We start from the raw sequence: 12,279 nt of genomic DNA, 5'->3' as shown, positions 1-12,279 counted from the left end.
ACCAGTATGACTGAGGATTTTACTTCGCCTACAGAGAAAAAAAAAACACTCTCAGTCACAGATGTTTTATTTCCTTGAACAATTACTGTATTTGTAGGCACGTTACGGGGATATGGGGTCAATTGCCATCAGCATATTACTTTGTCCCTTTTTCCATTGGGACCGGACCTCAAAAGAAGCTTTTTTTTTTTGGGGGGGGGGGTTTGGGGGGGAAGAGTGTGTTAGAGAGTTCATGCTAGTGGAATAGGAAGGGCCTTGAATAGTCCTTATTTTGAGACGCATATTAAGAAGTATATATTAGCACAGAAAGTGATAAAACACACAGCATTGGGTCTTTCTCTCGAAAGGTGCCCTCAATTTACATAACAGTGGAAAAGCTCAAAAGAGGACCAGAGCTTTTTAGAGCTTTTTGCCATTGTTTTTGCTTTAAAAAAAAACAACAAAAAACGCTAGTGGCTTCTTCATTATTCAATGCAGTGAAAAAAAAATAACAAGAAAATGATAGTAAAAAAAAGACTTCACAAAAATCACGCCAGTAGCTAAAATCAGGAAACGACACAAAAGATGATTCAGGGAAACAAAAAATCCAAAGTTTTGCTTCTGTGTGAAAAACTCATTGCGCCTGAGTTTAAAAGACTGTGTGTACATAGCCCAACAGGACTGGTTAGTCTTCAGATTCTTACCCCTTCCTTTGGATCAATAATGGAAAATAAACTAAAATTGCCCCTCTGACGGTGTGCCCCCTGGCAGCTGCCCATTCTGCCTTACCCAACATCCGACCAGCACTGGCCAGAAACACACACACAAAAAAACTAATTTATTTTGAAAACACCGGTTTTAATCTTTTTTAGTCAATTTATATATAACAAAATCTACAATGTGATTATAAAATGGAATGGAAGAATAATACATATACAGTAAGTGGCGTTGTTATGGGAAGGTGACGAGACGGATCTACGCGAGATTCTGGTCATGCACTGGCACGGTCAGCTCCGCTGCTGAGCCATCTATAGGTGCTCAGTAGTCACTGGTAAGAAATGCATAAGAGCTTGAGTAGGTGATTAAAATAATCTACTACAATAAAAACGAGCATCATAAAAATGAAAACAACCTAAAAGAAAAAAAGAAAAATAAAGTAAAAATAAAATAAAAAGTAACCGTCATATATACAAACTTCTGTACAAGATGATGAAACAGGAATCGGCAGACATCGTTAGCAACGCCTCAATACTTTTTATTTGCTTTATTCTCTTGTATGTAAATTGCTCCTTTATTATTCTACGACATAAATTAGTATCCACAGCTCAGTAGCTCAATGTTTTTTTTTGTATTTTTCTACATTTTTGCCTACTCTAAAGGCCTTTTATCTACCGTGATTGCACAAAAATGAAAAAAAAAAAAAAAAAGTCAAAATGCTGTGACCCAAATGAGGTAAGTCCTGCATGAAGGATTGCAGCGATGCCGTACGTTGTGTCGTTGGCACGTGATCTACTGCATGATCCCAGAATCCACAGATGGCTGCTTCCTCGTGGTCTTTGGAGGGGGTGGCGGTGGCGTTTTGCTGGGTAGTGGAGGTGGCAAGTGCTGAAATAAAGGTAAAAATGGAAACATTAATATACAAAAGAAGATGAGAATATGGCCGTACACAAGGGACAGCTGGTAGAAGGCGGCAGCAGTCTGTCACCCATGGTATTAAATGATGAGGCATGTTGATCTCCAACATGCCCGATCCCACTTTCACTTGACAGCTGCACATACAAATTAGATAGTCGGCCAAACACCTGTCAAAATCGGAAGTTTTGCCAACTTATGCATATGGACAGGGATGGGAGATTTAGGTGTCGCTTGATTTGGTCTATGGCACAAATGACCCGTTATGCCCAAAATATCAGAAGCAGCTTGTATGATGTCAAGGCTTGTGCCTGCACCAGTTTTCATTTCCAGACACAAACCCGCAGTCATTCCCTACAGATATAAAGTGATTGGTTAGTATTGATCTCTTCCCAGAAACAGTGCCTCTCTTACCCACAGGCTGTGTCTGACATTACAGTGGAGCAATAATCTGTTGCCATACTGGATCTAACTATTTTTTTTCCTCTTTTCTCAGTGATCGTCGGGCAATTACTATTGATTAAGGGAATGTTTATTGTGATATACAAGTTTATTATTTCAAAAGGAAGATGCAGGAACAATCACAATTATCTTAAAAGTACAGAAGCGAGCGGCAGCTTTGTATGGATTATGATGTAGCACAAACTTGCAAAGATGCAAAAAATCGATTTATCGTTATTATGGATTCTTTTGGTAGTAAAAAAAAAGAAATCCTTAATGGTGGAGAAAAAAAAAAAGCAGAAATCCTTCTTTCAGGCTCAGGATAATTCTAGCCAAAGACGGATCCACGACGAGGACGCAGACCCATTATTTTTCTCAATACAGTCCAAATTTGCAGGCTGATTATATGCATGCTGATTATTTGCAGGCTGAGTATATGCAGGCTGATTATATGCATGCTGATTATTTGCAGGCTGAGTATATGCAGGCTGATTATATGCATGCTGATTATTTGCAGGCTGATTATATGCATGCTCATTATTTGCAGGCTGATTATTTGCATGCTGATTATATGCATGCTGGTTATTTGCAGGCTGATTATTTGCAGGCGGATTATATGCAGGCTGGCTATTTGCATGCTGATTATATGCAGGCTAAGTATATGCAGGCTGAGTATATGCAGGCTGATTATATGCAGGCTGATTATATGCAGGCTGCTTATTTGCAGGCTGATTATATGCATGCTAATTATATGCAGGCTGATTATATGCAGGCTGATTATATGCAGGCTGATTATATGCAGGCTGATTATATGCAGGCTGATTATATGCAGGCTGATTATATGCAGGCTGCTTATATGCAGGCTGATTATTTGCATGCTGATTATATGCAGGCTGATTATATGCAGGCTGATTATATGCAGGCTGATTATATGCAGGCTGATTATATGCATGCTAATTATATGCAGGCTGATTATATGCAGGCTGATTATATGCAGGCTGCTTATTTGCAGGCTGATTATTTGCAGGCTGATTATATGCAGGCTGATTATATGCAGGCTGATTATATGCAGGCTGATTATTTGCAGGCTGATTATTTGCAGGCTGATTATATGCATGCTGATTATTTGCAGGCTGATTATATGCATGCTGATTATATGCATGCTGATTATATGCAGGCTGATTATTTGCAGGCTGATTATTTGCAGGCTGGTTATATGCAGGCTGATTATATGCAGGCTGATTATTTGCAGGCTGATTATATGCATGCTGATTATTTGCAGGCTGATTATATGCATGCTGATTATATGCAGGCTGCTTATATGCAGGCTGATTATTTGCAGGCTGATTATTTGCAGGCTGATTATATGCAGGCTGATTATATGCAGGCTGATTATATGCAGGCTGCTTATATGCAGGCTGCTTATATGCAGGCTGATTATTTGCAGGCTGATTATTTGCAGGCTGGTTATATGCAGGCTGATTATATGCAGGCTGATTATATGCAGGCTGCTTATATGCAGGCTGCTTATATGCAGGCTGCTTATATGCAGGCTGATTATTTGCAGGCTGATTATTTGCAGGCTGATTATTTGCAGGCTGATTATATGCAGGCTGATTATATGCAGGCTGAGTATATGCAGGCTGAGTATATGCAGGCTGATTATTTGCATGCTAATTACATGCAGGCTGATTATTTGCAGGCTGATTATTTGCAGGCTGATTATTTGCAGGCTGATTATTTGCAGGCTGATTATTTGCAGGCTGATTTTTATCCCTGGTTGTTTTCTGCTCCAAATTTTCAGTAAAATTCCGTCTGAATCTGCACTTTCTCCACAGTGGATCTTTATAGCTTATTACATGTATACTAGACTTGAACAAAAAAGATTTGCAGCAGCCACGTCGGCAGTCCATGGCCAACTTACAAGAGCCATACAAAGCTGCTCGAACCTGCCGGCATCCCCAGCACCTCTTTAGTAGGCCCAGCGTGACCTCATGTTTGTGGTGCGCCGCAAGGATGATGTCGAGCAGGACCTACTAATAATTAGAGGCGCTGGGAATGCCGGCAGGTTTGAGTAAGTTCTCATGGTTCTGCTGAACCAGGATCCAGCAAATCTTTTTGATCACCCCTATAAATAAGTTTAATGTAAATATTAAAGCTGCACAAAGTATCGCCCCCTACTGGTGACTGCAAGTAGACTTTTTTCATTAAGGCTATGTGCCCACATAAGCAGAATTTTCCTGGGCAAAACCGGACTCCTTTACAGGAAATCCGCATTTTTTTTTGGCTTTTTTGCGTTTTTTTTTTTGGGAGCATCCTAATACAATGAACATAGTGGCAAATCCGCAGATTTTCTGCAAAATTAATGAACATGCTACGTTTTTTCCACGATGCGTTTTTTTTGCGGAAAAAAACGCAGCATGGGCACAAAAATTGCGGAATGCATTCTAATAATGGGATGCTTAATGTATGCATTTAAGCGTTTCTGCAGGGGAAAAACGCAAAAAAAAACACGAAAAATCCTGAACATGGGCACACAGCCTTATTGTCAGCAATTTTAACCTCCCAAACAGACATGGAGAGCAGCAAAAGCACAATTATAGGCATAGTCAGGGTGTGAATGACCGAGGAATCCAGGATTTAACCTCTCCTGCCTCGTGTACATCACACGTGGGGGGGCTCTGCTGTATGGAGCGGACTCTGGAGATGATTCGGGGGTCCAGGCTGCATTATACGGCCTGTGTGACTGCAGTGATCAGGGAAGAAAATCTAATCATCGGCTGCAAAGCAAATCCCAGGGGCTAGGATTAAAACAGGCACGACACCTTTAATATTCTGTATATGAGGAGGATAAGACATACCTAGGTGGTAATCCTCATACAGAGGAGATGCTGCGCTATATCGCAGAGCAGCCACTCGGTGTGTATAGGCGTCCCCGCAGTTTACATAGCAACAACCATTGACCACATCTGTAGAAGTAGACATGTGATGATCCTCCCCGTACGTTTATACTAGTTGTGGTCTCTGCTTTTACACACATCCCTATAGATGCGGTGCCCTGCCCTGTGCAGGAGATATCGGGAGTCTGCCAGGTTACATTAGGCCCCAATCTCAGCAAATTCAGTGAGTCGCGCACACCTCGGGGGAGACGAGAACCTTATGTAAAAGCCATATCTGCATCACAGCAGCAATCTGTCCTTCTTGACGGCCTCTCGTATCCAAGAAAGCCGAGAGACTTCCTTGTTGTCATTCTCTATGTATATGTCCGTAGATTGAGATTACATAAAAATATGGGCAAGAGACAAAGACACAGAGTAGAAGTGACAGATGTAGAGATTAATGGAAGAAATCGTGGGTAGATACGACTATATCTACATCATATCTGCCTGTCATATCTCTAGCACGAGCTGTAGATAAAGAGATGATGGGGAGAGACCACAGCCTGTGGCTCCATAGCCTTAAGCTCCTGCCTGCAGTAATAGAGGTTGTTGGTTCAAGTCCCGAGGAGACTCACAAAAAAAGAGAAAATGACTTTGTTTTATTATTGATGGAGAAAGGTTGAAAAAAGACCTAGGTCCATCAAGTTCAACCTATGTACCGATGTAAAAATATGAACCATCATATAGTACCCACCCATATTAGCAGAAAGGTATCACGTAGATATAAAGGTGACACTGTAGGTGGATATGACCAATATTGAGTTGATCGGACATACAGTGGGGCTTGAAAGCTTGTGAACCCTTCAGAATTTTTCATATTTCTGCTATAAAATTGACGTAAAACTAGATCAGATTTTCACCTAAACCCTAAAAGTGGATAAAAACAACCCAGTCAAACTAGTGATTCAGAAACATTAAACTTTGTCATTCTTCTATATGAGGAAAATGATTTAATATCACATGTCTGTAAGTGGCAAACGTATGTGAACCTTTAGGATTTGCAGATACTTTCAAGGTGGAATTAGAGAATGCGGTTTCCAATCAATGGAATGACAATCAGGTGTGAGTGGGTGACCTGTTTTATGTAAGCAACAGGGATCTATCAAAGCCTGATCTTAATAACATGGTTGTGGAAATATATCATGGCAAGAACAGACAAGATTTCTGAGGATCTCAATAAAAAAAAAAGAGTTATTAATGTGTATCAGGCTGGAAAAGTTTTCAAAATCATCTCTAAAGAGTTTGGGATTCCACCAATCCACAGACACATTATGTACAAATGAAGGAAATTCTAAATAATTTCTACCCTCCCCAAGAGTGGTCTACCAACAAAGTTCACTCCAAGAGCAAGGCGTATAATAGTCCACAAGGTCACAAATGGCGCTTAAGGTAACTTCTAAGCAACTAAAGGCCTCTGTCACATTAGCTAATGTTAAAGAAGCACTCCCATCAAAATTTTTATCGTCTTAATATATTGCAGTCATCATATTATATGGCACTGTGTACTTACAATTGCTCATTTTGCCTTTCTACCTAGTTAATCCTTCTGTTTTCAACTAGGACAATGACATCACATGATTAAAAACTGACTAGTTAGAATCTTTAAAAGCTCTGTGTAGAAACAGGAGGCCAATTTTCTCTGCACAAGGCATTAGTCACTGCAAAAGTCCTTGGCAGGTGGAGGAGCGGAGCATCTGGGTCAGGGGTGGCAGAGGTGAATGATAAATGCAAGGACAAGAGACTTCCTGTTTCCACATAGACCAGAGAAAAGAGAAGAATTATCTTGGCAGAAAGGCAAAATGAGCAATTGTAAGCACAATATGATGACTGCAATATATTAAGAGAATAAACTTTGATGGGAGGCTTATTTTGCTGTTCATAAGTCCACCATCAGTACACTGAACACAATGCTGAGGATGAATGTGACCATAATAACATTTCTCTTTTAAATCATACAGCTCTATGTATGGAGAAAGCAAAACACTGTACTACATCACAAAACCCCCGTGACACACGGTGGTGTTTGGGCCCGTTTTTCTGAATCTGGGCCAGGACGGCTGCCATCACTGATGGTACAATTAATTCTGAATTATACCAGCAAACTCTACAAGAAAAATGCAGGACCGCACAGGAGCCGATTCTCAAAATAACATGGGTCATGAAGCAGGACAACGACCCAAAGCACAAGTCGTTCTACAAAAACATGGTTAAAAAGGATAAAGTTTAAGTTTTGGAATGGGTAAGTCAAAGTCCTGACCTTAATCCTATAGAAATGTTGTGAAGGACCTAATGCAAGCAGTTCATGGGCGAAAACTGCTGCAAAATAGCAGAGGTGAAGCTGTTTTGTAGAGAGGAATGAGCTAAAATTCCTCCAAGCCGACGGCCAGGACTAAGCAACAATTACCAGGAACGTTTAGATGCAGTAATTGCTTCACAAGATGGTCACACAAGACAATGAGAGCAAAGGTTCACATACTTTCACATACTTTTGCTACTTAAAAAGAAGAGACAGTCTAATATTTCACATACATTTCACATACTTTTGCTACTTTTGCTACTTAAAAAGAAGAGACAGTCTAATATTTGTGACTCCTTTGTTTGTTCTCTCTTGTTCTTTTTACTTTTTGGACTTAAGTGAAAATCTGATGTAGTTTTAGGTAAAATTTATGCAGAAATATGGATCCAATGGGTAACGTTTCTCCTTGCGGAGCGTGACAGGTCAGGCCTGACATGCCAAGGTAAGGACACTTTTAAGCCGCAATGCTAATTTGGGAAATATGCAAATTGTTTCATCAGAGAGGAAGAGGACTAGAACTCTAGTGCCACCTATATTTCCCACAGGAACATTGCGGCTTAAAACTTTCCTCAACTTGGCATGTCAGGCTTGACATGTGACTCTCTTGCAAGGAGAAAGATTACCCTTTGGACTTCAGTCAGACGCCTCTCATCCAGCCAAACCAAATCTCACACTTTGCACTGACGAGGGGCAGCACCCCGAAACACAGTGTCAGCACAATTGAGATTTTGTTTTTGGCTTTTATCCTAAGTCATGTAACTAGGCTCGTTAGATGGTCGACATGGACTTTTAGGATTGCTACTTCCAATAGGTGGCAAAAGAGTTCTAGTCCTCTTCCTCTCTGAAGAGACAATTTGCAGAAATATGGAAATTTCTGAAGGTTCCAAAAGCCCCACTGTAGACATGAGAGATGAAGGCTAGAGGTGAACTAAAGCAATACATCGAGATATGGGGTCAGACAATGATGTGGATGAGAATCTCTGACCCTCAGCTGGTCACCAATTAAACTGAAGGTTTGAGGATGGGGTGGAGGTCAGTGCTCTGCGCAGTCGCTTTCCCTATCCACACCACTCTCATCCCCCCATGTCTGTAGGGTTTTCACCTTGTGCGCAGGGGAAAAGTCATGCTGGAACAAAAAGGTGCATTTTGCATACTACTACCACAGAGCTGGAGGAGAAGACTGTCAATAAGGGCATTATCACTTCCCCTTGATGCCATCTCAATACCCCACCCAGCATGAAATCTATGTGACCACTGAAGATGTTGTAAATGGAATAACGCTTTAAAAATCTGTCCCCATTTGCGGAAGTAAAATTTATTTTAGTAGCCAATCATTTTTGGCTTTTACCCTTTTAAGTCAGCCGAAAGCTTACCCTTTGGGGTGTAGATGGGGGTGTAGCAGGTGGGATGAAGTCTTGGTAATCCGTGACATTTCCATAGTCTCCAATGCTACTTTTGACTGGTAGTGGAGGGGGGACATCCATTGGTTCAGCAGTACTGACGCCATTTTGTTCCATGCCTGGTGATACATAGAAGGGAAATGGTAATAGGTCGTTCACTCTTCTGCCATTATTTTATAATAGCAAGAACTATTCATTCATGTCACAGACCGAGAATTTATAGGCTGAAATTTCTATCAGAATTTCACACTGGGTATCATAGTTACATGGATTTACATTTACATGTAATTTACTCCAGAGCTGCAATCATAGTTCTGCTGGCTGTCATTGGAAGCAGTCAGCAACCTCACTTTCTGACAGATCTCGAGCTGATTTATAATGCATTTCACCTTTAGTGTAGTGGGGGGCACTTAGTTTTTTTCCACCCTCCAAGTACTGTGCAATGTGCGGATTTCAGCTCTGAATTGTATTTTTCAAAGAAAGCGATTCCTGTTTTCTGCTGCACAGATACAATGTAATCACTTTCCATAGAAAAGGTGACCTGATTGCTATGATTTTCCAGCATTCATTATTCTTGATTTTTTCCTGCATAATTGAAAAGTTTATAACATCTCCCAAATTGTCAGTCAAAAATATTACTAATAAGCAGAATTAAAGCGGCCACGAGACCAAATCTCCTTTCTTTTAAGATACAACAGGTGGAGCCTGACCATTTGGGCGACAAGTTGTCGTTTTTTCCTTTAGATCCTTATTACAAAAAAAAAAAACCCACAAGACACAAAGCAAAAAAAAAAAAAAGAAAGTGAAATGAACAAACTGATACCTGTGTTCTACACCCATTACATTTACAGAAAATGAGAAAGGCAATGACCAGCTGTCGATATATTAATTTCCAGGATGAACAACAGAGGGGCAAGCGCAATGGAGAGTTGTAAGAAAAGGCTCCAAAAATATATTCGAGACCCCCTGTGTTAGGCAATCCCTGCATGTGTTGCGACTGTTTGAAAAGCCGAGAGACATGCAGCCGCGGGGACTCAAACATATTATTTGAGCACGCCTAAGACACTCGGTTAGCCCCCGAGCATGCTCAGATAACACCTTATCCGAACACATTCACTCATCACCAATCACCACCTTTCCCATTTGTTCCTCTAATCATCTCCTACGAGGACAGGGGCCACCCTCCACCACCTGCGGTGTCGCCTGCTCTCCAGCACAGGTAAGCCCTGAGTCCTTCTCCACATTGCATTTATTACTTTGCTATGCTGGAACTTGTTGTGACTGTCAGAGCACGCTGAAGGTTGTAGTTCCCCGAGAGCTGCAGGTTGCTGACCCCTGAATTTGGGCATCTGTAAGCCCAAATTAGTGGGGTATATGCCACATATCGTATGAGGGGGTCACAAGCCATGGATGCACCCTCAGATGCATTGCAGAAACGTCTCTGCCTGGTAAGTTGCATGACGTACCTAAGGGTGGGCTGAACGTTAGCCTATTCCTAGGAGTGACCGGTGGGGGCTGCTGGGCAGAAGCCGGACTCTGGGACGCAGAAAACCTCCTGTCACCAACGACGGCACTGAGAACTTGACTCCTTGGTCTCTGGGGTCTTAAGGGGCTTATCTGGAGGAGAAACAGATCAATACTGTTAGCAGAACACAAGAGAAAATTGCCATAACCCTACTGTAATCCGCAAGTATAGTGCAGCAGCCTTCAGCCACTGGAAGGGGGACGCGAAGGATGCTGTACATTGTGCCATTTCTATTGTGTTCCCTATGATGTCCAGGATGATGACTGCACCGTACACCATGTAGGGGTCATTCTCTGGTTCTGAATCTCAGCTTCCATTCACTTCAATAGGAGCTGAGATGCAGTACCTAAGAACGGCCACTACATAGTATATGGAGCTGTGCTTTTCTGGCTTCATACCCTGAAGTTCCGATGGCCATGGGTCCTGGTAACAGCTGATCGCTGCTGATGTCAATCGTCGAGCCCCTCCGATCTGATACTAATGACCTACAGTTATTGCCTTTCTTACAAGAAAACTACAACCCGACCCCTAACGATACAAATTCAATGGGTTTTGTTGTGTTAACAGTTACTGATCTGTATCAGGATATATTTCTTGTGTTAGTAAGAAAGGCTACATCTGTATCCTAAGGATAGTTCATCATTATGTAATCCCTAAAAAAAAAACCCATTAATATACCTCTACAGTATATTAGTTTTTCCTAATAAAGAACTGCCATTCTCAGGCATAGTCAAATGATAAGATAGTGTTTGCCTTCAGCCACCACTAGGGGGAGCTCACTCTCACTACATTCTGTTATATTACTGCTCTCTATGTAGCTCCCTCTACTGGTGGCTAGAGGCAGTGAAAGAAAGACGCAATCTACAATGACGTATCCCCGTTTATTTATGTGACTTCTACAATAACCTCCCTTGTGCGCACAACTGACCGTCTCAGACAGGATCACGGCTTCAGATTGCTGCGGCGCAATATCAGCTGCTTTAAATTCTTTGTCGAATATCTCCTGGTGTTTGCTGTTCCTCTTCTCCTTCTTTTTCTCTTTTCGGTCCTTATCGAGGTCGTCTCTGTCTAATTTATCTTGAGAACGATAATGCATCTTCTTTGGTAATAGTGGCTCAAGAACAAAGCTAAAAAAGAGGAAAGCTTCCATTAATCCTTCAGGAGCCGACGCATTTTATGTGGTCAACCAGGTACCAAGGCGCTAATCCTAATGGCATCATGACTGCCTTTGAGGCGGCGAGGCGTAGGACAGCATTTGTACATGTGATTGTATGATTTTTGCACTTTACTAGCTCTGTACAGAAGAACATTGGACCTTCTTTTCTTATAAATCACTGTGCAATCCCTCTGTTATGCCTCTTGGAAATGAATAAATTGACTACTGGGACCCATAAACTTTTTAAAAAATTGGTCCGATTTTGTTCCTGAAAAGTCGGATGAGTGTCAAGCGAGTACAATGCGATTTTTATCACCTAGCATCTAAATGACATGCGAATGCAATCCGTATGCAATGAGATTTTAACATTAGCTTTTACATGGAGTAATTCTCTGTAATTTAAAGATAGTTTTCCAAGGAAATATTCTTCACTACATATACACATCTATATCAGATAGATACATAGATTGGTAGATAGTAGATAGAAATATGTGAATGAGATAATTAATCAGTGCTTTGCGTGTGTAGTTTACTGTACATGTAAGTTATTAATAAATACATGGAAAAAAAATGGCGTGGGGTCCCCTGAAATTTTATTATCCAGCAGAGGGAAAGCGAACAGCTGGGGCAGATGTTTATAGCCAGGGAAGGGGGAAAAGTTCTCACGCTTGCAGTGAAAAAGTTCAGCGGAGCTCATATCCAATGAACTCCGTTCACCTCAATGGTGCCAGTAAAAAATTAAAAAAAATTTTTTTTACAGGGGACATGGGCTTCCGTGGATTAGACGTTAAGGTTGCACTTTTTATTTTTAAATTAAAAAGATTGTCAGTGTGTTTATTTGAAATAAAGGACTTTATTCAAGGTGGTTTTTTTTTTAAGACATATCTCCAATACTAACCCCTGGGCTTGAT

The 12,279-nt window shown here is 41.1% G+C and overlaps 1 protein-coding gene across 1 annotated transcript in view; it reads right to left on the bottom strand.

Moving 5' to 3' along the window:
• Positions 1-816: 816 nt before the first annotated feature.
• Positions 817-12,279, bottom strand: part of DOCK1 (dedicator of cytokinesis 1) — a 495,500-nt gene continuing 484,037 nt past the window's right edge. The window contains exons 49-52 of the mRNA XM_073546335.1: positions 11,141-11,339; positions 10,154-10,304; positions 8,661-8,806; positions 817-1,584 (exon numbers count right to left, since the gene is read on the bottom strand). Coding sequence (XP_073402436.1) covers positions 1,489-1,584; positions 8,661-8,806; positions 10,154-10,304; positions 11,141-11,339 — 592 coding nt within the window. The 3' untranslated portion in view covers positions 817-1,488. The remainder of the gene's footprint in view (positions 1,585-8,660; positions 8,807-10,153; positions 10,305-11,140; positions 11,340-12,279) is intronic.

The sequence above is a fragment of the Dendrobates tinctorius genome, unplaced genomic scaffold (assembly GCF_039654945.1).
Source record: "Dendrobates tinctorius isolate UK_male_01 unplaced genomic scaffold, ASM3965494v1 ptg000147l, whole genome shotgun sequence".
NCBI classification, from domain to species: Eukaryota; Metazoa; Chordata; class Amphibia; order Anura; family Dendrobatidae; genus Dendrobates; species Dendrobates tinctorius.
Note: the sequence above shows the minus strand (reverse complement) of the source record. Positions and strands in the feature narration are given on the sequence as shown.